Below are 27,535 nucleotides of genomic sequence, written 5' to 3'. Positions count from 1 at the left end.
TTATTCACAGAATGGTGCTACTGACATGTGGGGTGAGCTGTTCTACCTCAACCCAATCTAGAAACCTCTGCACCGGGGTCTGCCTCTTAGGTAATTCTAGATCCTGTCAGGCTTACAATACTTTTCACTGAAAATGGGTTGGTCATGATGTAACTGTTTACTCTTGGCCCCACAAGCTCATAGCCATGACAAATGCAAAATGCTCTAATTTCTAACAACCCCACAGTCATTTATTGTTGAGGGTCAGGCCAGTGTGGGACTGGGAACATAGTTAATTGTCTAAAACCAGGTACATGCCTAGCAAGGCCAGGGGGCCCTGAAGCTAGGGCACTGGAGGAACTGTAGTTTTCTAGATCCCAAGAACTGGACTTGTCCCTCCTTGAAGGACTATGCTTATGAGTCTGAAGACCATTGAGCACTCAGTTTGCAGCTGTGTTCCCTTAGTGCAACACTGATTAGGTTCCTACTGACTTTCCCATTTCACCTACAAACTATGCATAAGATGCTACACTTAACAAACTTGCTTGACAGAAGACATTGCTTGTGCAAGACCTCCTAATACCAAATTTTATCTTCTTTATTTCCTGATTCTCTGGTCCTCTTCCTGGGGGACCTGTCACTCAAGAATGACATGCTGTTCCAGGTCAATTAATAGGACATAATCTTATTCTGTTCATTCCATTTGTTACAACATTAGCAGTGTTAATGCATCTGCTCTACCTCTGAGCTATATTCACAACACTTCTGAGTGTTACTGGACCCCAAGGGTGAGGAAGTTCTGGCGTGATCTGGTGTTCAGATGTTAATTTACTTGCCCTCAAGATTCTTATTGTTCTACCAGCACTCCCTCAAGTATACCAAAATGATGGTGAGTAACCTTGCCTCCAAAATTATCCCCAATTAGCTAAATAAAGCTGCCTCCACACCTAGGCAGGGCAGAAGTGAGGTAGGCGGAGTAAAAGTTCACAGGCCAGGAGGACAGAAGGATCACGGGAAGGGAGAGAAAGGTACTAGGAAGAACCTGGTGGCCAGTTGTTTACTCTTGAGGATTGGAGTGGCTGCCGAGAAGCAGGCCAGATGGAAAGCATGTACAAGTATGTGTATTATTCTGGATAAGAAGTAGCCCAGATAGGGATGATTAGAACAAATGGCATGGGATGTGGGACTGGGAGATAATGAGGTAGTTTAGGGGGTTAAAAATCTGCCTAGCCCCTGGTGAAATAAGACGTTAAAAATCTGTCCGGTATCTGTCTTTTATTGATATGGTAGCGGGTTAATAATAACCACTGCAAAAATTATAGGCTGTTAATAGTAGGCATTAATAATTTTTATTTTCTACAGCGTACCGCCTGGGGTATCTGGCAGAAGTTCTATTTACTCTGATGACTGTCCCACAGCGACAAACTCTGGGTTCTATGGGACATGTTTCTCTGGACTGTTCTGGTATAAGGGCATCCAAAAGCGGAAGGTCAGAACTTCAGAGACAAGGGTCTGATCAACCGTGTGAGGCACTCTGACTAGCTGAGGCTAGGAGGGGCAAGAGGCATTGTAGTACCCACTACAAACAGCCATTGACTTGCTGCGAGGACCTTGCTACTGAGTCATGTTCCCACCATACCCACTCTCCTGCCCGGGGAAAAGAACCTTTTTGTTTATTGAGCTAGGGTGCCTGCCTCTGCCTCAGAAGTGCAGGGGTTAGCGTGGCCTGTGCGCTCTGCAGGAAGGAGGGTTAAACAGCTGCTCCACCGCCAAGCAGGTGGCATGCACGACATCCCTACCCACAGGTAACCCAGAGCTGGCCCACCCCACCACCTTGCCTGTGGCTACCACCATTTGCTGCCTGTTAGTAATGGGTGAACAGTCAGATTCAGAATAAAATGCAGCTTTATTATGATATAGGAAAGGAGAGTCAAAATGACAGGGAAAAGTGACATAAATGTCTTAGTAATAAAACTTCGAACCACAACACAATCATTGCATTTTTTCCCCTCACAATTTTTTTTTTTTTTTAATTTCAAAGCTATAAGAAATGAAACAAGCCACTTGTCAAAAACAAAACAATGATTTTACACAAGGAAAAGCATACACACCAGGCCAAACAAAACAGCACTCAGGTTCACATGGTACTCAGGCCCGTGTCCAGTTTGAGGGGCATTCCTGGGGTGAAGAGAGGAATCGAAGATCCTGTCCTAACTCCTGAATCTCTCGCCTTTCTGTGAAGCTGGTGCCAGCAGCGTGTGGGAAGTCTGCTCACGGCTCTAGGCTATCGGCGGGCAACGAAGCCCTGTGGTGAGACGCACTTCTTGACCATCTGAGCATGTACACTGGGTGGTCCTTACATGGCAAAGGGGAATTCAAAGAACTTCCCAAGCCCATGCTCAAACACGCTGTTCCTTGGTCACCCATTTGTGCCTGTCTAGCTGAGATACCATGCTGAGGACCCGAGGCCAGAGGCCAGATAGACGGGTGGCAGTCATGGAGTTGGCTGGCCTCCTTGCTCTAGGTACAGAACAAAGTGCTCAGACTGTTAAACCCACGGAGCAGGAGGGGAATGCATTCAGCTATAAAAGGCTAAAGTCACGCTGACAGAAGACAGGTGCTGTCCTCTTCCTCCTCAGCGCCCAGAATACAGGTAGAGATGGGCTGTGCTGTGGGGACAGAGGAAGCAGGCCTGGCCAGCATACCTGCTCACTTCCCCTGCTTTGGATGTCCCATCCACCAGTGTCAAGGAAGCAGACCTTCAGGAAAATTTGGGCTCTGGTTCCTGTAGGCCAACTGCAGTGAATTTTTTCCTATGGGGTTTTTCACAAATAGAATGTGCTTCCTCAAGGGTGTCTCCATAGCAGAATCCCACAAACATGGGTCTATGTCTGAGAATCTGGGCTCAACCATACTTCTCAAAAAAGGCTTTTTCTAAAACATGCTTCAAGTCTCTTCTTTCCTTTAAATGCAGAAACAGAAATACAACGGAGAAGAGCAGGGCAAATGTCATGGCACACAATGAGGCTGTTGCTGCCCCTGACTTCTGGGGAATTTTACACCAGCTGAGCGGTGCCACGGCTAGCTAAGGAGCTGGGCTGGACCCTGCCCTGCTTTTCGTAGCCTGCCAGTGAAAGTGTCTTATTTTCAAATAGTTTTTTAAAAAATCTATACACATGATAATTATATGTAATTAAAATTACAGCCGTACTTGCTATGCCAACACGATGCACGTGTTACCTGCTATAGACCTATAGCTCAGAGTCTGGCTCTTAGGAAGTACTTGCCTGTCCTGAAACTCCTGGGGTGAGGTGTCAATAGGCGCGTGGGCCAGCACCACTGAAAAGGCAGTGGTATAAAGAGCAAACGCCAAGACCCAGATTTTAGTTTTTTAGAAGCAACAACCTAAGCCTCGTCCAGATATACATGCAAAATATCTTACAAGAAACTTCAAGACTGACCCTGTCTGCAGAACCGGCCATAGAGTCTTTCCTAGTCAACGCAGCCTCCGCCTGGACCACTCGGCCTCAAACTTCACAAAGCCACTAACCCACCCTGGACAGGCAAAAGGCCCAAGAGGAAACGTAGGAAGATTCCATCTACTGCAAAGATCAAGATAACAGGAACCCTGTTCTCCACTTCCTGGCCACCAATTAACTGTGTGGAAGAAAGGCAGGGCACAGGCAAGGAAAAAGCACTGACCAAAAAGCAGAAGGGAAGAGGATCATCCAGATCTCCATACAAACTATAATCACTTACTTTACTACTGTCACATTTATGCAAAGTCACCACTGTGGAAAAGAGTGAGGGACAGAGGTAAGACAATGCCTATTTCTAGAAAACAAAGGGCTGATGTTTCCACATGCAGTTAATGCTAAGTTATCTGTAGGACAGATGTGTTTGTAGCCTGTGGGTGGCCTCAACCTGGGCCCAGGGACTATTTTACAATGTAAGGACAGACTAGACTGCCTGTCATGCCGGAGGGCTGGTGCACGCACTCGGCCCTCCTGCATCATCTTGGCCTATTCTACAGCTTTGAAGGGCTCATTTTCAACAAGGCAGGTGCTTTTTAACAAACCCAGGGGGGATGGCAGAGTAAAGCACCAGCAAAGGCTGGTCCGCTCTAAGAACATCCATCCCCAGCCTACTACAAGGTTGAGAAGGCAGGTGCTGGTGAGGTAGCCCCTCAGCTCCTTTCCACCAAGGGCACACCCCACTCAGCTCTGACAGCTCATCCCACCCTGACGCATCTCCTGGTGCAGGGGGCCGTGTGTGAGGCTCGCCTGCACAGGAGGAATACCGTGGTGTTCTGATGTGGGGAGATCAGGGGTCAGGTCAGGAAGCTTGCTCTCTTTTCTGGCCAGCAGGGCAGCCGGCTACTCGTATTCCAGGAACTGTTTGTGGTAGAAGAGCAGGTATCTGAGGAGGCAAAGTAGGCAGGCTTAGTCCTAACTTCCAAGACAGCCGAGGCCAGTCAAGGCTGGTTCCCAAGCCTGACTTTCCCAACAGTTACTATAGCCCATCCAGCCCGCTGGCTGCCTTCCATCACCCAACCTGACCATCCTGCTTCCCAGGGAGTGAGTCACCGTGGCCTTGGTGACCTCCTCTAGTCACTACCTCTCCTACTCAGTGGTGCTACCCTCACTCGGGGTCCATGTCTCCTCAACCCCACTCCTGCCCAGTAGAGCACTCTTTCTCCACGACTCCTCTCCGGAGCCTCACATGCACCATCTGCATCTGTGGCAGAGGGTCTACCTTGTCCCTGAGGCTAGGAATCCTAAGGGACCCTAAGGAGGCTCGGGGCAAATGATAATGGACCACAAGTAACACAAGCAGAGGGAAGCCGCAGCAGAACCACTGCACGTTGGCGGGGACAATGCTGGCCGCGGTGTTCTTCAGTCTAGAGGCACAGACAGCAGCCCTGCTCAGCAGCACCCCCACCGTAACCATGACCGAAGGCAACGTCTCCAAGGAGCCACTCTGCGGCAACAGAGCCAAACTAAGTGAAGGTGAAGATGCCCAGTGCGGCAGATGCAGCCTAGCCAGTAGCTCTGGCCCGTCAGGAGGGATGGACAAGCACCAGCACAGGGTTCTTCCAGCCCACCCCCAGACACACCCTTCGCTGTCCAGCACGTCCTTGATGCTGGCCTTGGTGATGATGGCATCATCACACTTGAACCACTGGTCTTTGTGCTGCCGGATGAAGCTGGTGTAGTGGCCACTCTCCAAGGTCCCTTGATGATTAACAACAGCAAACAAGGAGTACCTGATGGAAGGAGAGAGCATCCGAGTCAAGGCCTGCTGAACTGGCCTAATACCTCCACCCTAAAGAACTTGCTGGCTGCAGAGCTGGAGGGGCAGGTCACATCACTCAGCTCTGGCCCAGCAAAGGTCATTCCTAGAACGGCACTGAATGAAAGTGCTGGCAGCAGTGACACCTTGAGGTGGAAGTAACTAAGTTGTCCCATGTGCCTGTGCTACCAACTAGCAAGAGGAATGGCACCAGAAAGAGCAGGTTCGTTAGGCTGAGCTCCTAAGCACACCCTCAAATCAGAGGCCTCTACAGTGGGGTTGTCACCAGGAGGGAGACTGTTGAGAGGGGAGACTGGAAGTAGCCAAAGGTCAGGTCAGTGGCCTGAGAAATGGGAGCTGAGCATGTGCCCTTCCCGACACGCCATGGGCAGAGACCTACATGACCATAATGGTCCCTCCGACCCCACAATGCCACGTACTTGTTGTCATTGTTGAGACTGTCCAGGGGCTGCTGGTACTGCCCATTCATCCTGCTCTCTTTGCTGTAAGGAACAGTAATAAAATTTAATTACTAGCTCACCAGACACACTGGCTCTAATGATAGCATTAACCGACGCTAAGAGGAGTACTTTATACATGCTGGTTTTCCTAGGCACACCGTCCCCATGCGGTGGTGAGAAATCCAGCTTGGGTGGAGCTCCCTGGCCTCCTAGTGCTGATGGCTGTACACAACCCTTCCCTCCTTTCCCCAGACCCTGAAGCCACTTGCTGCCCCAGGGGCTTCTGATAATGACTTTGTGAAGAGTTTTGCTTGCAACACACCAAATGAAAACATTCCTTCCGAAGGCGGTGTGTAAGCTAGCTCCACACTACATCCTTAAAAGAGCCTAAGAGACACCATGGAGTATCTCATTAGCAGCAGGTTGGGCAGAATGGAGGAGGGGCTGTACAGGAAATGCCAAGTTTTAAACTAGTTCCGTGTGTTTACCTACAGCCAAAGCAAGCAGAAGACAGCAAGACCTGTGAGACCCTGGTTATCAGCAACGTCACCCTGTCCTTGGACATGTAAATACTCCATTTTTCAAAGAGATAACTCTGATGGTCTGGGACATCATTTCAGTCAGTGACTTGTGAACCCAGGAACACAGCTACAAGGAAGAGCATCAATGGCTAATAATAAGCCTGCTTAAGGCAGTACAGTGGGCTGAAGTGTGGCTTCTGAAATGCACTGTCTGCATCTTGACCCATTTAGAAAACCTGGGATGGGATGAAGGATGTTGAAAGGAGGCCTTCTATACAGGCTTTACCCCCTAACCACCAGTACGTAGGCAACAGGACAACAAACAAGACAGAGATTCAGGAAGGGCCTTGGGCCGGGGCAGTAACAGAAAAGGACCCAGAACCTCCAGGAGCTGGATGAGACAAAGAAGAAAAACTGTCAGGATCCTTCTCTCATATTTCATATTTCTGGTTTCTATTACTGTGAGAAAATACATTTATATTGTTTTAAACCACCACATTATAGCTGCTAGCCACAGAAAACAAAAACATTAGCAAGTACTGTAGTTTTTAGAGGATCAAATTTTATGTGGTCTATAACATAGACGATTAGATCTCAAGGAAGAGAACCCACTGCTGCAATTCAACCCTGTTTATCTCTATTTCAAAATCTGTCTCGACCCACCAAAAATGCCCCATGTGGTCTGCCTGTAACTTTATCTTAATGAGTTGCCATGTTTGAAAGTTGAAAAATGACTGATGAAGGAGCCACAGTACAAACGTGCAACCGGAGGTAAGATGAGGGGAGTGCTGAGACCGCAACTGCCTTGTCTAGAGTCTGGCACTGGGTGATCACCCACCAGACAATGTGCCTCCCCACCCAGACACCGGGGCACCAACCCTTTCTACCTGGAGGCCATAAAGGGCGTCATGTCCAGTTCCAGGGGAAAAGACACATATGTGGTGATCTTCCGCCGCAGTTTGGCTGAGTGTTCAAATCGCTGCAGAGAGGAAGGGAGAGGGAAACAAATGAGCAGACTGAGCAACAGTTGGGCCACCCAGCCTGAAGGTTCCCAGCAAGGGCCCTTCTACTTTACACACTGATTTTCCTGAAACAGAGCCCTGCCCAGGCTGGCACAGGCACCCTCCTGCCTCAGCCTTATATACTACCAAGATCAAACTGATCTTTTACATTTTTTAAAGTATTAAAATAAGAAATAGGAAACAGAGACTGTATGGAGCCTTTAAAGACTCAAACACTATCACTGGCTGCTCTAACAGGACCTTGGTTTGAATCCCAACACCCATATGGCAGCCCATATCACTCCAGTCCTAGAGGACTGACCCCCCTCTTCTGGCTTCTGTGGGTATCGGTATGTTATGTACACAGTGCACAGACATACATGCAGGGGAGACACCACAGGTGCAACAACAACAAAGGACTCAAATTCCCACTATCTACCACCTGGCTTCCCCACAAAGAGCACGCTGACTCTGGACTAGATCACGAGGCTACGGTGGTCTTTGTGTTCTGGAATGCAGAGCCTTGTGCACGTCAGGCAAGAGCTCTAGACTCACTCACATTCCCTAGCCTGAGCCTGGGTCAGTTGTTAGTGAAACTGAAAGTCAAAAGAGCTGGGAAGATGGCTTAGCAGTGAAGAGTGCTGCGTAAGCTTGAGCACCTGGGGTCAAACCCCAGCACCCACATAGAACACAGCAAGTGGACGTGCACCTGCAACCCTGGCGCTGTGGGAGGCACAGACAGGAAGACCACTAGGCTCGCCAGCCTCAAGCCTAACTCCAGGCTGAGTGAGAAACCCTGTGTCCATGCAGTAAGGTGGAGTGTCACAGCAGGACATCTGCTGACGTCCCCTCTGGCCTATGCTGGCACAAACGGAGTAGTCAAATGGAACCCCACCTCCTACAGCATCTCTACTTCCTGCTTCTCGGGAATGATGCACTGAGGGCTCCAACCTGAGCTGCTGGGCTTGAGACTGAGATACAGGCTAATCCTGGGCTGGTTTTCTGGGAAACTCACTTTGAGATGGAAGCAAGCCACAATGGGCAGCTTCTTCATGGTGAGCTGTTTTGTGGACTCCTGGTAGCTATGGCAACCGCTACACTTGATCTTGGCACTGCTTCCTAAGTGCTCTGGTCTGGTAAATCTACAAGGCATTAAAAAAAAAAAAAGAGGGTAAAGGGAAGAGGAAAAGACATGGGAGAAAAGGGGAACAGATTGTTTTACCACCCACAGTGCACATCAGCAGTTACAGGGGTCCTATTTCACAACAACACAAAAAGGAACTTTAGGAACTTTGTCTTCATCTTTCCCGACTCTCTTAAGTTTCTTTATCTTTGTGTATGTGTATACACACATTTATACCAATAATAACGAAAGGACTGAGGAAATGGTGGTAACTTTCTTTACACCTTAGCAACTCAACCTGTCTCAGAACAATGGAGCATACAGCCACACAAAGCACAAATGACTCAATAAACAAACGCTGTCACCACCCACAAGCCACCAGTTAGCAACAGAACGGCAATGTCTGCCCCATACACGATACTCTGGGCTACCAGAGATCAAGAAGCGGAAAGAGCCCTCCCCACAGGTGCTGTGCTGTGAGAGTCCACTCACAAACCTCCCTGAGCAATCTAGAACTGAGCTGCTCAGGGGAGGACCAGGCACGGCTGCTGTTGCGGATGAAGACCTGGCTGGGAGGGGCTGTGATGTTCTTGCCTGCACCAGCTTCGGCAACCTCTGTGACATCCACATCCGCCCCTCTGTGCTGCAGGTGCCATGATGAAGGGCTGGGTGACGGTTCCGGGACGACCATGTCACCTTACAGCAGCAGGATGATCTTCAAAGATGTGTTAATTTTGTTTCTTCTTCTTCTTTTTTTTTTTTTTGTCACCTCCCCCCCTTTTCTCTCTGTTAATTTTTCAAGATTGAATCATGTAGTAAAATGGAGGAAGAGGTGGCAGTTTGACCCAGTACTGCAGGATGTGTCTCACCTGCGGAGGCAGTCTGTGAGCGTGGTGGTGCCTGATGTGTGGCTCTCCCCATTAACCACGCTGCCCTCGCTCCCTGGACTCAAGGGCCAGAATGGTGTGGAAGAACCAGGCAGGTCCAAGCTGATGTCCCAGAAGGGGTCTATGGTGGTGGAGACCCCGCTGCAGGAAAAGATAAAAACACAGGAGAGCATATGAGGACCAGTGTCTATTGTGGTCTAGAACTCTGTTCTGGGATCCAGCTCACAGCATAGGAACTGCTGCAACACTGCACAGAAACTAGGTGTCCCAAATGGGCAAAGACAGGAGACCCTTATGCACAAATACGCACAGGCCAAACTTGGCCGCCCCACAAACAAGACCGCTGCACTTAACAACACTGAATCCTGCCAGGAGGCTTAAATTACAACAATAAAAAGGAGAAACTCAAAATAGGAAACTGGCTAGATAAGGACTGAAATTCGAGACCACCTCCAATAGCAAAAGGCCTGGGAGGGAGGAATTCTACACTGCTCAAAGACAAGGCCTCAAAGGAGCTCTGCTCCTAGAAGCATTCCTAGATTCCTGTACCTTGGTTCAGGGTTCGGTTTTAAAACCCAGGAGTGGAATAAGAACAGCAATATGCCTTGGGTGAGCCAGCACCCTCACATTAGGGGTGAGATTAGACTTCCTTAGCCTGTGCCAAAGGATTCTTTCTGCTTCTGAAGATGAAGCTCCAAGCAATGGCTACACCTGGAAATAACTGTGGCTTTATGTCAGCAAAGAGAAGAGGAGCCAATTCATACTATGGAGCATGAAAGCCAATAATCTGCCTTCTCAAGGGCTATTTGCTTTGGTTCTTTCTCTTTAAGACTATAAAGAAAGCAGAAAAATAAGTAGGAAGCTGCTGAGGACACCCTGCTGAGCGCCACCACCATAAACTCCACAGGCCTCCAAAAGGAAGAGCCCCCAGACTTCAGACTCAGGCACTCTGCTGATTTCTTGTGTGTGTGTGTGTGTGTGTGTTTTTCTCTCTCAAATGAGCAGAGCACAGCTGTTTAATAAACTGTCCTCACCTATACTAGTGCAGGGTCTCCAGTATGAACACCACAGAACTCAGGGAGCCTTCCCTAAGCTGGTGCTGAGTTTAGGCTCAGAGACCACACAACACTCAGCCTTGCCGGCTGAGAAATGCAACAGGCTATGCCTTGGCAAACACTCATGGTGACTGTCTAGCTAGTGGGAGCACTTACTGGCAGACCTGGCATGTGACGTCAGACTGGAGCCCACCCGTAAAGATTTGGTCGATGATGCAATTGCAGTGGTTAGGGTTGTTGGCTTTCTTCCCGTTGTCATCACCTGATGACAGAGATGTGTGATTACCATTAGTAATGTCACCAAGACAGTACAAAGCAGTTGGCGAGTCCACATCCCCCCAGCAGAGGCAGGAGGACACCAGGAGTTCCAACACTCTATGAAGAGTGAAGGTATTTATAACAGGAGATCTGTCTGTGCCGGGGTGGGTTGAAATATAGCATTCTTCCTTTTCTTTCTTTCCTGAGACAGAGTAAGGTATATCTGGCTGGCCTTGAACCGGCAGAAGATCTGCCTGCCTCTGCTACCCCGGTGCTGGGCTTCCAGGTGTGTGCCAGCATGCTGGCTCCGGGACCTTTAACTTGAACAGAGGTTCCCACCTGTAACCCCAGCCCTCGGGAAGCTCGACAGGAGGACCAGTGCTCTAGGCCAGCATGAGCTACACAGTGAGACCCTGCTTCCAAAAAATATCCAAAAATCAATCGATACTAACAAAACAAACTGTGGAGAACTCCTTGGAAGCAACCGTGCAATTTTCCTTCCTGGAAACAGCCTGACTAAACTCTCTATAAGAGACAATCAAATATACTTCTACATCTGCCTGGGCAAGCACCAGCCTTGCTCTGCTCCATTTTTAAGGCAACTCCCGCCTGCCCGAGCCCCGCAGGGAGATGGCGGCAGGCCCACCTTTGCAGTGCCGGTGAAGGACGTCCAGGGCTGCAATGAGGAATTCATGTGCATCCTGCTGCTCGTAACCGGCCAGGTGCCGGGCGTGCGTCCACACCAGGTGCAGCAGCTTGTACGGAATATGTGGGGAGCGGTGCCCCGAGTAAAACTGTTTAGAGAGAAGGAAAGGGACAACTAGGGTACCTGCCAGTCTTCATCATATAAAGCTTCACAGCTGCACGGACTGGGCAGGACTAGTTTGATCAGACTCGTTGTTTTCCTTTTTGCAAACTGTATTTTTATTTGGACTCAATAAATTTGAGTCTCATTTTCCTCCACTTTATTTCCACTGATAAGCCCACATAACAGCAAATTCAAGTGACTTGTTCTATACAATGTTTGCCTCACAAAACCTCTGCTATCCTTCTTGAAATGGTGTCTGACTGCATGGCCACTGGGGCCAGGTACAACGGTGCCACCGAGTGCCCTCCTGGGAACACAGGGAGGACAAGCTGCAGCTGGCCTCACGGCTAGCAGCACACTCAGGGAGCCAGGCCGACGTCCACTGCTGAGACACTAGACCTAGAGGCTCGCCTCCACACCATGCTTCCTGCCAGCGAAGAGCCCAGGGAATGTGATGTTCCCGATTCCTCACCCAAACCATGCTGCTGCTTTTTAAACATCTGCCAGTACCAAAATGTTGCCAATGCAAACAGCTATGGAGTGAAGGAGTCTCCTGAGTTCTAAGCCCTTTTACCAACCTGAGAGAAACAAAGCTAACTCCAGGGCCTTTTGCAATGCAGGGAATCAAACTCAGGCCTTTAGGTAGACTAAGCAATTGGTCTACTGCTGAGTTTCATCCCAAGCCCGTCTGTGAACTGCGAATTACAAGTTCATTCTTAAAAGGAACATCTCTTCTAAGTTAAGTGATCAATGACACAGCAACACCAAGGGCCAAATACTACTTCTCCCAGAATGCACCTCCCAAACTCATCATTGTTAGACCAGGGCTTCTTTTACTGTAAAGCCACTTCATGGAAATCCACAGTACAAATGTCATTGAGTATATTTAAGCCATTCAGAAACTGGGAAATTCTGTTTTAATCCTAAGCCTTTATAAAACAAAACAAAACAAAACAAAAAGCCAACCCCCAGAGCTGCGCCTACTTGGACATGAGGTTTAGATTGTTGGGCTTTCAGGTTTTTTTGTGACTTCCACAGTTTCTGTCATGACCCATCAAGCTGGGCATTAAACTAATTCAGAGTTGTAGACAAACTTTTTTCATGTATTAGCTATAGAAAACCAACAAAAAGCTAACACCAATCTTCCACCCATTTCTCTACATGGGTGAGCCACGCAACCAAACAGCCTCAGCCTGCTCCTGGGCCTTCTGGGGTTCTAGGATCTTAGAATATTTGCTCAAGAGGCATTCTGTGGCTGGGACCCGAGGCTAATCACAAGACTCAACACACAGCTTGAAGGCAATGTATGAAGTGTGTGCTGAACTGTCACAGGGCAGGGGAGGGATCTGTGATGTCACAACGTCCATTGTCAATGGCCAGCTAGACTAGAACTGAGCAGCAGATTCACACAGCACCAAAGCCATGAAGTACTTACTGCAGTAACTGTTCAATGCGGAAAATAAAACCGAGGACAGCAACAAGTTAACAACTTAGACAGAGGTGCTGGGGAAATGCTTCACACAAAACCCCGTATATATTATTACACTTAGATTTTCTAACAGTAAAAAACTGGAACCACCCAAAAGGGTCTGAGCCAGTTGGTGGTCACCAGCTGCACCATGGCCACTACAGAAGACCATTCTCTGGCAACATAGCCCACATGGACCTTGACGTAACATGCCAAAGAGACGCAGAGACCTGGCCAGGGCGGTGGGCCACTGCACATGCACAGTACTTGGGACACCTGCTATACATACATCCATATCATACGCACAAAATTAAGAATTCAGGGGACAGAACCCATGTCAACAGCAACAGGGGGCCTAGCTTCAGAAAGGCATTAGGGCGAAGGTATTACACATTTGTCAACAACAGAACTATATACTAGGAAGTTTTACTGAATGTACTAAGCCTGAGTTTAAAAGACAGTCCAAGAGAGATGCCTTAGCCACACAGTAATTAGCACTTAAACCAGTGAACCCCAGGACTCATTTCTCAGCATATTTTCTTTTCCCTTATAACCTGTCAGTTTATTTGTCTGTTCACCACCATAGCTCCAGGTACCAGAACTGCAGGGGTTAGCAATAAGCTGGACTAGGCCAAAAATTGGCAAACTCGTTCTGGAAGGGCCCAGCTGAATCATCTCAGTAGCAAAGCCACTGCATAACACTGTCCACTGCTCAACCCACGAGCTGTGGCACCAAGCAGCCCAGACAACAGCAAAGGTACCTGAAGGCACACTGGTAAAGGACCACTGGAAGAAATGCGGGCTGTCTGCTGTGTGCAAGGCAGGGGCCACCCCATTTCTGGGATGGGAAGAGAAGTTATTTCAGTTCTAATACTAAGATAACTGGTCTGAGGCCACTAAGATAATAGGTGCTGGGACCAAGCCTGAGTAGGTCCCAGCCCTGAGCAGGGGATAGTTCTTTGCTTCGGACAGACATAATAGATTAGCTCAGGGACAGCCTTAGTTCCATCTCTCTGCGCTGCCAGTCTGCATGGCAGAACTGACAAAACACATTTGGGAAAGCGCACATCTGCAGCTTTCCTGAATGTAGGTGGCAGACAACAGGATTCTTGGAGATGAATGGCATCCAAAAGTTGACTCTGCCATACCTGCCACTTTGAGGTACCCTCTCCTTACACAGAGTGCCTCTAAAACCAAACAACCTACCCCTAGCAACCCCTGTCTTCCACGGTGCAGTCACACAGTGAGAAAGAATTAGGTAAGGTTTTCATCAACTCTACTACACCTTTTTTAGGAAGGTGGGGGTGAGGGCAGTTGTACGCCATCCCCCTCCAGAAGCAGCTGCACTCACCTCCTGGAAGAGAGAGGACATCTCACAGACCAGGCAGGAGCTGGGGCTCTGCATCTCGCAGCGGTGCCTGTCTGACAGGAAGAAATCTCGCAGGAGCGGTGTGTGGGTCAGCGCCTGCACGATGCAGTTCATGAAGCACGTGTTTCCCAGATTGATCAGTCCACGCAGACCTGGATGGGGAGCCAGCGAAAGCAGGGTCACCTGTGCACTGAGCGCAGACCCAGGATTCCCGATCCCAGCCGAAGCTGTTTCCATCTCCACGACTAGTCCCTTTCTTCACTCATTCAAGCAGCCCGAGAAGAGCAGGAAAGTGTCATTCTCTAACTTTTTAATGGAGGGCAGGGTGCTCATCACACTGCCCCTCCACTCGTCCCTTATGTTTCCACAGTACTAACCAGATGCATCATGTGAAAACAGGTCAGAATGGAGCCTCTCTAACAAAGCAAAGTGTTTTCCAAACAAGCTCTAAAATATGCTTCCTCCTTTTTAGAAGAAATGATCATCATTGGGGATGGTGTATGCACACCTATGCATGCATACTTGGGAGGCAGATCTCAGAGTTAAAAGCCAGCCTGGTCTATAAAGTTCTAGGACACACAGGGCTACACAGAGATCCTATCTAAGGGGGATGAGAGAGGGAGATACGTTGAACAATCTAACTCTCTGGTACATCATCTCTCCATCATTTCTCCATAAAGAGCAGCGTTGGCCAGGACACACTTGAACCCTTCAAACATGCAGATGCCAAGGGACTGCAAGAGGCCATCTCCTCTTACCCCTCTACACCCCACAGATATAGCAGCTCCTGAAGACTAGGTGCTTAAGAGCTAGATGCTTAACAAATCCAGGAAGAACCTCAGCAAGGACCAGACAGAATCCTGCTACTAAGAAATGCCAAGTTCCCCATCTATTTGACCCTCTGGAAATGAAGGTTAGACAGGACTGCAGACAGAGCACTCGCACTGGCCCTCACCCACCTATGGTGCAGTTGGAGGTGATCTTCCGCCTCTTTGGGTTGTGCTTCAGCAGTTCCAGCTCCCGTTTGGTTGGTTCCCAAGTTGAGAACTTCTCTCCAACACCTAAGGAGATGGAGAACAGTCCCAGGTAAGCGAAGTTCTTTTGTAAATAAAAGCGCTGATGACACACACATCAGGCTTTGTTCAGAGGCACCCTCCTCTACCACTCTACTGTGCTGAGAGAGGTGCCAGATCACTAACAGGAGCTTCCCTTAGTGAGCAGTATGAACATGCCACATTTATCGAGCCAAGGAAAGTAACAACCTATTAAACTACCAGACACTAACGTTTCTCAAATGCCTTGGATCCTGGGGTAGAGATGGTAACATCAGCTCCAATGGGAGCGGCCAATACCTCATGAAAGACCCTCCAGTATATGAGACTGACAGAGAAAACAAACCTGGGGTGCATCTTGGTGGTAAAGCACTTGCCTAGCACATGTGAGGCCCATGCTTGATCCACGAAGTTTCGTAAGAAAAAGAAAACACACTTTCTGCTTTCTCTGTTGTCTGAGTTATGGCCTCACTGTAGCCCTGGCTAACCTAGAACTTGCTATGTAGATTGGGCTGCCTCAAACTCTGGGCTCAGCCTGCCCATGTCCCAAGTGCATGACTGTGAAATCATGGACTACCACACCCCAGCTGAAAATGCACTTCTGCTCTACCTGCTGAACACACTGCAGAAGACTGGAAGCCATGACACCCAAAAGGTAATGAAGAGCACACTCCACTCACACACAGCCCGCTCAAGGGGACTTGCTCCACACTACCTAAAAGTTCCGTCTAATTCAATACACTTCTTTAAAAATTTATTTATTTATTTAATGTATGTTAGGCGTTGGAGAGAAGTTCTCAACTTGGGAACCAACCAAACGGGAGCTGGAACTCTATTTGCATGTACACCTGCAGGCCAGAAGAGGGGATCAGATCACATTAGAGATGGTTGTGAGCCACCATGTGGGTGCTGGGAATTGAACTCAGGACTTGTGGAAGAGCAGACAGTGCTCTTAACTGCTGAGCCATCTTTCCAGAACTTCAATACACTTTTAAGAGTGTATCACTTGGCAAGATGGAATCTAAAGGAGTCTAAGAATTCTGTTTTATCCTGGCAAATGTATGCTCAACGAATGATTCCAGTATCCTGCACAAAGAAACAATATATCCCCACACAGCAGTCATGTTGTTTTGAGGGGCCAAAAAACAAAATACAGGTCAGATTTTCCTCCAGAAACAGCCCATTAAACACAAACTCTGACTGCTAATAGCACCTGTTTCTACTCCCTCTGGAAACTAGTGTGCTGGTTAACATTTTGTCAATTTGGTACAGTTAGGATCATATGGAATGAGGGGACCTCAACCGAAAAATTGCTTCTGTCAAATTGGCCTGAGGAGAGTGACCTCCCCCCACCGGGGGCAGGTGGCCCTGGGGTGTATAAAAAAGAAAGCTGAATGAGCCATGAGGAACAAGGCAGCTTTGCTCTATGGCTTCTGCTTCAGTTCCTACTGACTTTTTCCTCAGTGATTGACTGTGACTCGGAAGTGTAAGATGTTTTTGGTCAGTGTTTTATTCACAGCAATAGAAAGTAAACTAAGGCACTGGGAGAGTTTCCAATAAAGAACCACCAAGTCAGGGTTGTGGTCTACTCCCCCTGCACAGAGCGATGGTGCTAACGCAGGAGAGACATGCTCACTGACCAAGCTGGACATACCAGAGCCAGCAATGTAAATGCAGACAACAGTTGCTCTGGGAACCGAAAAGAAAGGGGGAAAAAAATCAGGAAAACCCAGAATAAAGAACAAAGCTGCATAGCACTGATATGCCTATAGCCAAGTGTGTGACAGAAGGCACACATAAGGATAGAGACAGAAATAGAAGCCTATGGTGCCACCAGAACCACAAAGCACATGCCAGAAGTGCAGGAGTCTAAGCCACTGGGCAAGTTTAGCTGCTCCATACTCTGTCCACTATCAGAAAAATGGTGCTTCTCCTACAAGGAACTGGTATGTTATTTGTGGTATTACACCGGTCAGGGATCTCTGCAGACAGTCACTCAGTCTGGAGGAGGTGGGTGGAGTCAGTGACGCGATAAGGGCTGGCTAAGCCAGCTTCTCAAATGTGCCCTCAGAATGAGTCTGTCTTCTTCATGGCTCAGGCAGAGCCTAACAGAACCACAGCCACAGGAGCACGGGGGTACCTGACCAGACTGATGCCCCTGGAAATGAAGAGTGAGCTGTTGGAGGGGCTCATCCATTAAACCAGACGCCTACTGAACAGTGCAGTACTGGCAGGCTCTCCTTTGAGCTGTGTATCTCATTATCTCAAGTTCTATCACACCTGAAGGAAATGCAGGCTCACTGTGACAGACCTGTGTTAAAGGACATTATAAAGTTAAAAATCATATACATTAAAAGTCATTTCGCTGGGCTGGACAGATGGCTTACTGGCTGAAGTTCTTGCTACATAAGCATGACAACCACATAAGATCTCAGCACTCATGGAAAAGCCAGATGCAACAGCATATGGCCGTGACCCCAGTGCTGGGAGCCAGAGTCAGCCCAATCCTTGGGGCTACTGATAAGATGGCCTTGTTGAAATGCTGTGTTCCAGGCTCAGGAAGAGAGTGTGTCTCTAAATATTAGGTGAAGGGTGACAATACCTGAGGCCGACATCAGGAAGGAGTGCCTACCAACAAAATCTAAAACTCCTTTCATTAGACTATTCTCACTGTGGTTTCTTTTCCAGGAGCACTGTGCACAAAGTTGTTAAAGGTGAGATTTCATTAAGGAAGGCTACAGTAGACATAAAATCATAGAGGTATTTGCTAAAGATCTTTGTGTAACACTATGATTTAAGATTTCGTTTTTATGTTGGGACGTGAAGGACATTACAGAGATAAAATTTTAAATGTCTCTAATATTAAAAGTCATTTCATTGGGCTGAGAGGATCCCAATAGAAGACCACAACCTCTGCAAACAACTATTCAGGAAGTGGGTGGCTTCATATATGTAACAAACTGAAAAAAAAAATTAACCAAGAAGAGACTTAAGAGTTTGCACTTAAGTTGTCACTATATACTTTTATCAAGCTCTCAATGTTATTTTAATGTTTTTAAAATAACATTTAGAATAATGGTAAATAAAATGTAAAATTAGGAAATAAAAGTTACAAGACTGACAGTGTATAAGGAGGCACTCTGCAGGTGTCTGGACTTTGCTTCACCCGGAACACACACATATTTTGTGAATGATGAAACAGGCTGTTTTTGCTGTCTATAAAAATCATAAAAAGAGAACAGAACTTCTAATGGTATTATCACCGTGATGCATTTAACTCCACTGCCAAGAGCAGCTTCTATCACTCAGGCACAGGCCTGTTTCTTCCTTCTCTGTGAGCTGGGGTCCAAGCCCAAGGCCATGAATATGCTAGGCAACAGCTCCACCACTGAGCCAGGCACCAGCCCAGCAACAGGCAGTACATAGCCCACTCCACCAGGTAGAATGGAGAAGAAAAGGGAGGGACTGCAATGTGTAGCAGACCTGTGGGGAGGGCGGACTCGGCCTGGGGTACTGCCTAAAGACCAACTTCACTTCAGCTAAATCTCCAAGCTTCCCACAATAGTTTATGATAGCTGTATGATCACCACAGGAAAATCAGGACTTGTTTCTCTCCTCCCTGGCCCAAGCCAGCTTCCCTGACCACTTTCTGGTCGCCTGACCTTTGCTCTAAGCATGGTGAACGCACCTTGCAGCTTCCAAGCTTTGCGCTGCTCCTCTTTGGCAATGATTTCTATGTCTTTGTCGTAGATGTAGTCCTGACACAAGAAACAGTAAATACCTCCATACATCAGGTCAATGGCTGCAGACAGAAAGGAGGGGAAAGAACAAAATTCAATCTAGCATGGCAAGGTAGTGCTTCAGGCAGCTGAACATGGAGCCAAGTATTCTAGACACCAGCTCCTCAGAGCATCTTCCTCCTTGAGATGCAGGAGTTACAACTGCGGGTTTATCCAGAGTCTGTGAAGTATGTCTACTCTCTCCAGAAGCTTCCCTGAGGGCTGAGCGAGAATGGGAGGCACACATCTGTGCCTTTCAAAATACTAATTTAAGGATCAGGACGCTCTGCTTCGCCTGCCCAAGCACACAACTCAAAACTAGGGCAAAAGTTCATGGAGTATTTTAGGTTCACAAGAGTTCCCAGCAACCTGACCAGGGAATGAGGCTTTGTTACACCCTGAAAGGCTGGCAGTCTTGTAAAAGAGGCAACAACTATTTGCTCTTTCCTCCTGTCTTGACTACGTGTTGCTCTTTCTCCAAGGGAAGGTGAAATACATTCTACACAGAAAACCTTGACTTCACAGCACAGAAACCAAATTTATAAAAGTACTTGTTCCAAATGCTTTTTAAAATTAGGACATGTGGCAATTTCACAACGTGAGACTCTGGCCTCAAACAACAGTCTCTCAGTCTGTCTGTCTTTTTCTCTTTCTCTCTCTCTCTCTCTCTCTCTCTCTCTCTCTCTCATACACACACACACTTCATATACCTGATGTCATACAATGTTCAGCTGGCCTTTCATGAACCTGCATTACTGAAAACCAGGAAAACCCCTTGCTCAAATATAACACTAACTTAAACAGTTTCAAGCAAATGGTGCCACCTGCTTGAGTTCAGCTTCAAAAGGACCATTCCTCCGCAGGGAGGTTTTTGGGAAGATGGCGTGCTAACTGAGCCAATGTCTGTTCCTGCCCTCTTGCAGGAGGATGCCTTACCCAGGTTGTGCCGCTTTGACTTTGCATGGTCATGGATGTGTTTCTTTGTGAAACAGCCAAAGAAGACACAGTAGAGGCACGAGTGCAGCCGGTTCAGATGGATGCCGCAGACATGGCAGACACAGGACTTTGCCTGAAATTCAGATTACAAGTAATGAGCAATGTGGACACAACAGTAGTTCCCAAGGGGAAACATGGAGTACAGGTCAAAGGATCACAATCGGGATGCTGCTGGAGGAAGGGCAAGGTCTTACCACTTTAACACATCACTCCATTTTTTCCTTCTCTCTGAAGCACTCAGTTTATTTAGCTCAAAATCATATCAACAAAGAGAACACCCCAGGCCAGTGCCACCTGCACTCCAAACAGCAACTCAGACCCAGCCATCTTTAACCCAGATATCATTTTGAGGCTCTAAAAAAATTGCACAATGAATTTAAAACAAAACAAGCAAACCCAAAATAAAACCCAAGAAAAGATACATGAATCAAAGCAGTACACAGGAACAAAAGAGAACAAGTTCATTGCCAAGAAACAGGCCACAGGAACCCAGCGATGCAATCATAGCAAATATGAACACAGGGGTGGGCAGGTCTACATACCCAAGAATGTGCCAGCTTGTAGCACTGTGGGTCAGGTATGAAGAGAAGGGCTGCGGGATGTTCACTGGGCAAACAGGGTACTATTCAACACACAGATTAACAGCAACAACACATTACTTAAACTTGATAAAAAACAAAGTTGTATTTTTATAAGTCTGTACTAAAATTAAAACCATACGATCACACATACTAGCTTTCTAAAAGTCTTCATAGGAAAACTACATATAACAAGTGACTTAAACAGAATCACCCATGGACACTAAAATCACTGGGCAAAATAACAATAGTACCCAAAAAAATGCAAAAATAGCCCAAATATCTACCAAGTCAATGAACAAACAGCGCCACTACTCTGTAACAAAGACACGCCCATGTGGGCATTTGACCACAGGCTACAAAACACACAGAACAAGTCAACCCATGTAGACTGTGGCTGGGGAGGGATACAGTGTGCCGAAATCTGCTGGAGGTGGACACAGCCTGTTCCAATGCTCCTTTGACACCGAGAGCTGGCACAGCTGTGTCGCTGTACGTGGACTGCTGGTTTCCAGTTTCTGCTGCTAACTCTGTGATTAAGTTTGAACCTAGAGCGTCCAGCAGGCCTACGTGCTAAATGGTCCCACCCATTTCTTATTATAGGTTAGCGCAGGGAGTTCAGTATCTAACGCAATACTAGAATTTAAGTATGGACTGTGTATGGGATGGCCTTAATCCCTCCTTATTCCTAGACAGTGTTCACAGACCTAAGTCCTCATTCTTACGGAAGTCATCAGCAATAATCACCCAAGATGTCATCAACTGATTCTTCAACAATTTGGGGAAGAGAATGGCAAGAATGGGCCTACAACAGTTAAAAGCACTGGCTGCTCTTGCAGAAGACCCAAGTTCAATTCCCAGCAATCATAGCAGCTCACAACTTTTTGTAACTCCCCTTCCAGAGAACCTGACAGCCTGCCCTGCCCTCTGTAGAGGCCCCCAATGGTACACAGACACACACCAGGCAAACACCCAAAAACATAAAATAAAGAATGGCAAAAATGGACCAATGAAACTAAGGAAATACATGACAAATGTTTTATGACATGTTATTTATTGTAATTTTTTATAAAGCTTATATATTAAGCTGAATATATAAGCTGTATAACTCCTAGATTTATTACTAGACACAACAGAATGTTCCCAGCAGTGTTATTTGTAACACCTCAAGACAAAAGTAAAAATACTCATGCGTATAAACAAATGCTGGTACTACTGGTCAGCAAGTGTTAGGCAGGAAAAGTCCATAATCTGTGAATGAATCTCAACATACACCGAGGAAGGAGCCACACAGTAAGTTCACACATGCTCCCCTCACATCAAGCACAGAGGCAGGCAAGGAAACCAAATGCCACAAAGCCTCAGCAGATACCCATGAGGATGAGGGTAAGGACTGGCAGGGGGAGAGGGGGTGTCCTCTGTAGCGGTGCCCTGCTTTTAAAACATGCTATGCTTACTGTGTGCACAATGTCACAGGGTGCGCTGAGGTCAGAGAAACACCCGTGGAAGCCGGCTTTCTAACCACGTGGTCCTGGGATCACACTCAGGCCACCAGGTTCAGCGGCAAGTACCTCCACACCCTGCGCCATCGCACTGGCCCCACAGTGGTCTTTCTGTCTATTAAATCATCAAGATGTACACATACTCTAACAGATAGTTTAGAAAGCAGAATACAGAATAAACAACACAAAGAAGACCCACATAGGTAAACCAATATGTGAAATGCTGCCGTAACTTAAAGGATCACCAGGCCTGACTGGAAGAGCATGGAGCAGGGGGAATCAGAGAAAAGTAAACAGCTTAAAACCAGAATAGACGTGTGTCTTATAAGGGGTATGATTCCAACACATCAAGCAAGCAGAGTCTGAGCTGGCCTGAGAGCAAGGAAGTCCCCATGGAAGGTCTGCCTCCCGCCGCCGGTGACTCCTATACAGACCTGCACAATGAGGCTGCAGCAGGGCTGCAGGTTTGCTACTTGCACTGAAAACACATGGTTCTGGGCTAACGGATTAAAAAAAACAAGGACAGCTTCTCTTCCCAACATCATCAGCTATCAACACACCGAATTTGCAATGCATATGGAAAACAGGAAGTGGTCTTTGACACAATCATAAACCCTGACTTCAGCAAAGCACAATGGCACACATCTATAGTCCCAGCACTCTGAGAGCTGAGGTAGGAGGACTGTCCAGTTGAACTACACAGGGAAACCTGCCTTCACAGCACCCGAAAAATTATTAACAGTCCTCCTCTCCTTACATCTTTTAGGTTACTTGTTGGCACTGTTCCTTGTGGTAGCTCAAGGCCACATGTTGATCCAGCTACTAAATCCAAAGTTTAGCCTTTATTTAACGGCATGTTTGGCCAGTGGTCACTGGATGGAATGGTGGGTCAAGATCCTAAAGTGGTGCTCTCGAGCTGCAGACCTTATTTGTAGTATATCCTCCTAGATCATTTACCCCACAAGTGAAGGGTGTAATTTAGATAAGGGTTTAATTTGTAGTACTGAAAACAACAACATCAAACACATTCAAAATTGAAACTCATTATGTTTAAGCAAAGGCAGGTGCTAACCCCAGAGCCTGAAAGGCTATCCTACTTAGAAAAGGTGATGACACCAGACTGTTTGGCACTAAACGTTGGCACAAGAAGCTAAACCCATGTGAACGACAAGGCGGAGACTGGAGGTTGTAATCCTGGAAGAGGGAGGCCAGGACAGATTCTTTCTAGAGTCCTGGCAAAGAAGCCCTTCCCACATCTCTCCAGCGCTACCCTCGGGGGCTGGGAGCTTTACAGTGCTGTCATTTGTTACAGCAGCCCTAGGACAGTGGCACAGAGTTCATGTCAGCTATGACCCTAGCTTTCACTGTACCAACTGCTTTTGAAGATGAATTCCCAGCCATCCTCAAGGCTCAGGCTTTAGAGCCCATTTAGGCATCAGCAGGGTGCTGATGGGGTCCCGTGGCTGGCAGAGCCAGCGACAGCTGAGCTGCCTTCCACCCACAAACAGTGGTTGTTGTGGTCTCAGGAGGAATGGGGTTCCTGAGCCAGCAGCAGCCCACCTAGGCCCAGGGTCAGCCCGCCACCAGCCAGTACCCAGAACTATCTCTGTGTGCTGGTGGAACTAGAAGTTAGCCTGCAACAGGCCACACAGGGAGGCCTCCCCACAACATCTACACTAAGGTGCTGGCTCTCCTACGTCACAGCCACAGGCCGCAAACAGCTCTTGACAGACACCTACGATGTTCTTCCTCTACTTTTCTTAGTTGTCATATACTGGTTTCATTATTGCATCTTAATATGCATTTATCAGCATACCTAGTTCAAACTCACTTCCAAAACTATCACTCTCCTTCCCCAACTTCTTGGATGTCTTCCCCCTTCAGAAGTCCCCCTTCCGCATCACTGCGCTGTGCGCGTCTGTACTTAGGACTGGTGTGGCTTGGTGACAAGGTAGTCTAACTCTAGTTCTCTGAGAAATTTCAACTGGTTTACAAGAGGCTGCAGCGGTCTGCACTTCCACCAGCAGTGTGTAAGGGCTTCCCTTATCCCCATGTCATAGTTGCTGTCATTTTTCTTGAGGGCAACCATTTTGCCTGGGGTGAGATGGGAGTTCAGTGCAGTTTAACCAGCACTGCTCTGACAGCTGAAGATGAATACTTTTTCAGATATTTACTGACCATTCGTTTTTTTTTGTTTGTTTGTTTTGTACCACCATGCATGGCCAAAGTTTTTTTTTTTTTTTAAAGAGTAACTGACTTGTGAAATGAAAACAATCTGAGCTGGCTGTGGTGGTGCACACCTTTAATCCTGGTACTCCGGAGGCAAAGGCAGGCGGACCTCTGTGAGTTCGAGGACAGCCTGGTCTACAAAGTGAGTCCAGGACAGCCAGAGCTCTGTAAAACTCTGTCGTGATGGAACTTCCGAGGAGCAGAGTTCTGCACACACCCTCAGGGCACAAGCACATGCCTTCCACTCCACTTCCCAGTAGTCACAACCCGACTAGTGAGTGTGAAGATCATTTAATAAAGGACTGCACAGTGGAGATTTAAATATTGAGCTGGGTAGTCCTAATTAAAAAGGAAATTTTTCATTTCCTTGTGTGACACTATACAAAATGAGTCTGGGGAGGTGAAGAAAGCTAGAGACGGAAAGAGAAAGGGGAGGATTCCCCATTTAATCCCGTGTAAAAATGACTTTATAACACATCTCAATTCAAGAAGCAACAGAATGGAACACTGGTGTCAATCTGGCATTTTTGGGGCCAGGGTTGGGCTCACCTCTAATCCCAGTCCTCACAAGGCTGAGACAGGAGGACTGGGTGTTTAAGATCAGTCTGGACTACATAGAAAGGCTCCTGTCTCAAAATACGAAATTCTAGCATTTTCAGTCTAGTATTTTTTAAGCATATGTTTCTATTTAAAAAACTCTTGCTCTGAGCCTAACAGACCATGTGTTACAGAAGTCTTTAGTTACCCTAAAAGATACATACATGTATATATACATACACATGTATCTCTAGAAACTAAAGAGGGAGAATTTAATACTCAACATGACATACAATCCAGTGGATTTGTCAGTCTTCCCGTGAAGAACCGCTACTCAAGATACAAGCAAGCACAGTCCCCATTCCAGTTTTCACCTTTAAAATCAAAAGGAAGTCTGAGATTAAAGAATAGGCTGCGAATTTACAGGACCGGAAAAACAACAAAACAGCCACGACTCCTTCAATGGCCGCAGCTGTCAATCACCTCCTACGACCTAAAGCCCCGCTTCCCAAACTCGGGTGCGCAGAGGTCCCGGGAGCCCCCTCCTCTGTCCGCGGCGGGTCTCGACCCCGGCCCCGGGCCGCTGTCCACAGAAGCACCTCGCAGACCCCGACCCCGCGCTGCGACCTTCACATCCAGGCTGATGGCCAAGGCGGAGTCTTCCTCGTCGGGCCTCCCCCGCCCCCTCCCGCACAGCGAGTCCTCCTCCCCTCCCCCGCCGCGCGAGGCCGCCCGCCCCCTCCCTCGCGCCTTCGCTGCCCCGCGAGGCCTCGCCCCGCGCCCTCCCGGCCCCGCCGGGCTCCCCGCCGCTCCCTCCGGACGCGACCCCGCTTCTCCTCTCCCTCCCACGCCCACCCGCCGCGTCCCGGCGCGGGGAGCGGCGCGGGCCCCGGGCGCACCTTGCGCTTGCGGGCCTCGGCCGTCCCGCTCCACACGAAGCACTGGTAGATGGCCCGCAGGTTCTGCTTCCAGTTGTCCACCTTGAAGCTCCCCAGGTGCGAGCATCCCGGCGGCGCCACGGCCAGCTCGGCGTCCATGGCCTCCACCTCGGGCTCGGGCCGGGCGACCATGGCGGGCAAGGCCCGGGCGCGCGGGGCGGGCGGCGACGGGGGCGAGGACGACGCCAGCGCGGCGAGAACAAAGCGGCGGACAAAGACCGCGCGGAGAGCCCCGGCAGGCGACGGCTGCACCGACCGCTCACGCAGCTCTCCCCGGCTTCCAGGAGGGGGCGCGGGGCGGGGCGGGGCGCGGGGGCGGGGCTGGCCGCGAGAAAGGATGACGTCACCCAGACCCGCGGTCGCAGTGCGCAGGCGCCGCCGCCCCAGGCCCCGCCCCTCCGCTCTTCCCTCCGTCGCCGGACCCTGCGCAAGGGGGTGGGGCCAACAGAACCCCGCCCTCCCGTCACTCCATTGGCTGTCTGCCCGTTAGAGGCTCGGTCTGCGCTTAAAGCTAGCTTCGGGACGTTTCAAGCCTCCGCTTGCGAGGGCTTGCGTGCTGTGGATTGGTCCTTCAGGCCACTGAACCGGTTTGCACCGGCTTGAGCTCTGCCGCAAAGAGGCGGGGCGTCGGGCGGGGTGGGGCGGGGCCCGCGTCTGCGCTTTCCAGGTTCTGTTGGTCAGTGGAGTTCCCTGTGGGGGCGTTTCTGCAGGGACTGCCATCTTGGCGGCTGTGCAGGGTACCGCAGTGCCACAGCTGGGAACTGGGCGTGGCAAGAGCACAGTCCGGGTTTCCTTCCCTGGGGTCTAGTCTAGCGCTATCCTGTTGAACTGGAACGCCAGCCGGCGTACGAAGATTTGTAGTGGCTACAGTTTTTACATTTGTCTTGCGACAAGAAAGCAGGTAAAATTAATTTTAACAAGGAATCCAACAAAGAGCATATCATGTCGACGTGTGATATTGTAAAATGTTTAGTGAATAGTCTATAATTTTTGTATTGGCTTTGAAATACCGCATTTTACACGTTCAGTACAGCATACTCAATTTGTACTAGCCACGTTACACACACCAGCTATTGAGTAGGGACAGTACGGCTCTATATGCATTCATCACATGTGCAGTCCACCAACACAGTAGAGAAAATATTGGTCTCCCCTCCCTACAAACTGTATCTACTGAGTAAGTGGACAGTCCTCCTCCTCTGTCATTATCCCCTAAACAGTGTAAAAGCTAGGTGTCAAATTCCGGTGAGAGGCACCTGTACAGTGAAATGATTTCACCAAGACAGAAAAAGGCAGTAGAGTGTTCATCGAAAGCACTGCAGGAAGAGCAGCTAGCAGGCAAGACAGCAGGGAGAAACTGCCAACAGGCTTTCTGAGGGACAGAAATAGACAGCATTTTGATGTCAGAAGTTCCCAGGAGCAATTGCAGTTGAAGCTTGTCTGGTGAGCAGCAGCCTGGCCTTGAAGCAATGATGGTCTTACTCAACTGAGGTATGGCTTAGAATGCTGTCCTATTTGGCATTTTACGATCTTTGATGAGGTGGGTATCACCCAAAGATGAGTTACAGCATACAGAAGAGCAGAGAGTGTTGGTGTATCTGGTACATGGCTATTCGGGAGCTATTTTGGTTGAGACAGGAAGATCACTTGAGCCCAGGAGTTTGTGATCCGCCTGAACAAATAGTGAGACTCATATTAAAAA

General features: G+C 48.4%; 1 protein-coding gene across 1 annotated transcript; it reads right to left on the bottom strand.

The window, feature by feature from the left end:
• Positions 1-1,866: 1,866 nt before the first annotated feature.
• Usp22 (ubiquitin specific peptidase 22) lies at positions 1,867-26,134 on the bottom strand. Its single transcript, XM_021626339.2, has 13 exons — positions 25,795-26,134; positions 19,990-20,122; positions 18,963-19,076; positions 15,182-15,283; positions 14,205-14,374; positions 11,224-11,371; positions 10,476-10,581; positions 9,247-9,405; positions 8,270-8,396; positions 7,141-7,232; positions 5,712-5,774; positions 5,096-5,245; positions 1,867-4,398 (listed from the first exon to the last, which is right to left on the bottom strand). Exons 1-13 carry the CDS (start codon positions 25,963-25,965, stop codon positions 4,356-4,358), a joined length of 1,578 nt encoding a protein of 525 aa, XP_021482014.1. The 5' UTR covers positions 25,966-26,134; the 3' UTR covers positions 1,867-4,355.
• Between the last annotated feature and the right edge of the window lie 1,401 nt (positions 26,135-27,535).

Source organism: Meriones unguiculatus, chromosome 11, assembly GCF_030254825.1.
Source record: "Meriones unguiculatus strain TT.TT164.6M chromosome 11, Bangor_MerUng_6.1, whole genome shotgun sequence".
Classification (NCBI taxonomy): Eukaryota; Metazoa; Chordata; class Mammalia; order Rodentia; family Muridae; genus Meriones; species Meriones unguiculatus.
The sequence above is the reverse complement of the archived record's forward strand: the minus strand, read 5'-3'. Positions and strand labels throughout refer to the sequence as shown.

What these genes read in the sequence shown, in the direction of transcription:
- Usp22 (XM_021626339.2), bottom strand. Translation starts at nt 25,965, where the DNA reads ATGGTCGCCCGGCCCGAGCCCGAGGTGGAGGCCATGGACGCCGAGCTG. An exon ending in CAAAGCTTGGAAGCTGCAAG is followed by an intron (nt 15,284 to 18,962) that starts GTGCGTTCACCA and finishes CCATCTCCTTAG; the next exon opens with GTGTTGGAGAGAAGTTCTCA. An exon ending in ACGCCCTTTATGGCCTCCAG is followed by an intron (nt 5,775 to 7,140) that starts GTAGAAAGGGTT and finishes TGTTCCTTACAG; the next exon opens with CAAAGAGAGCAGGATGAATG.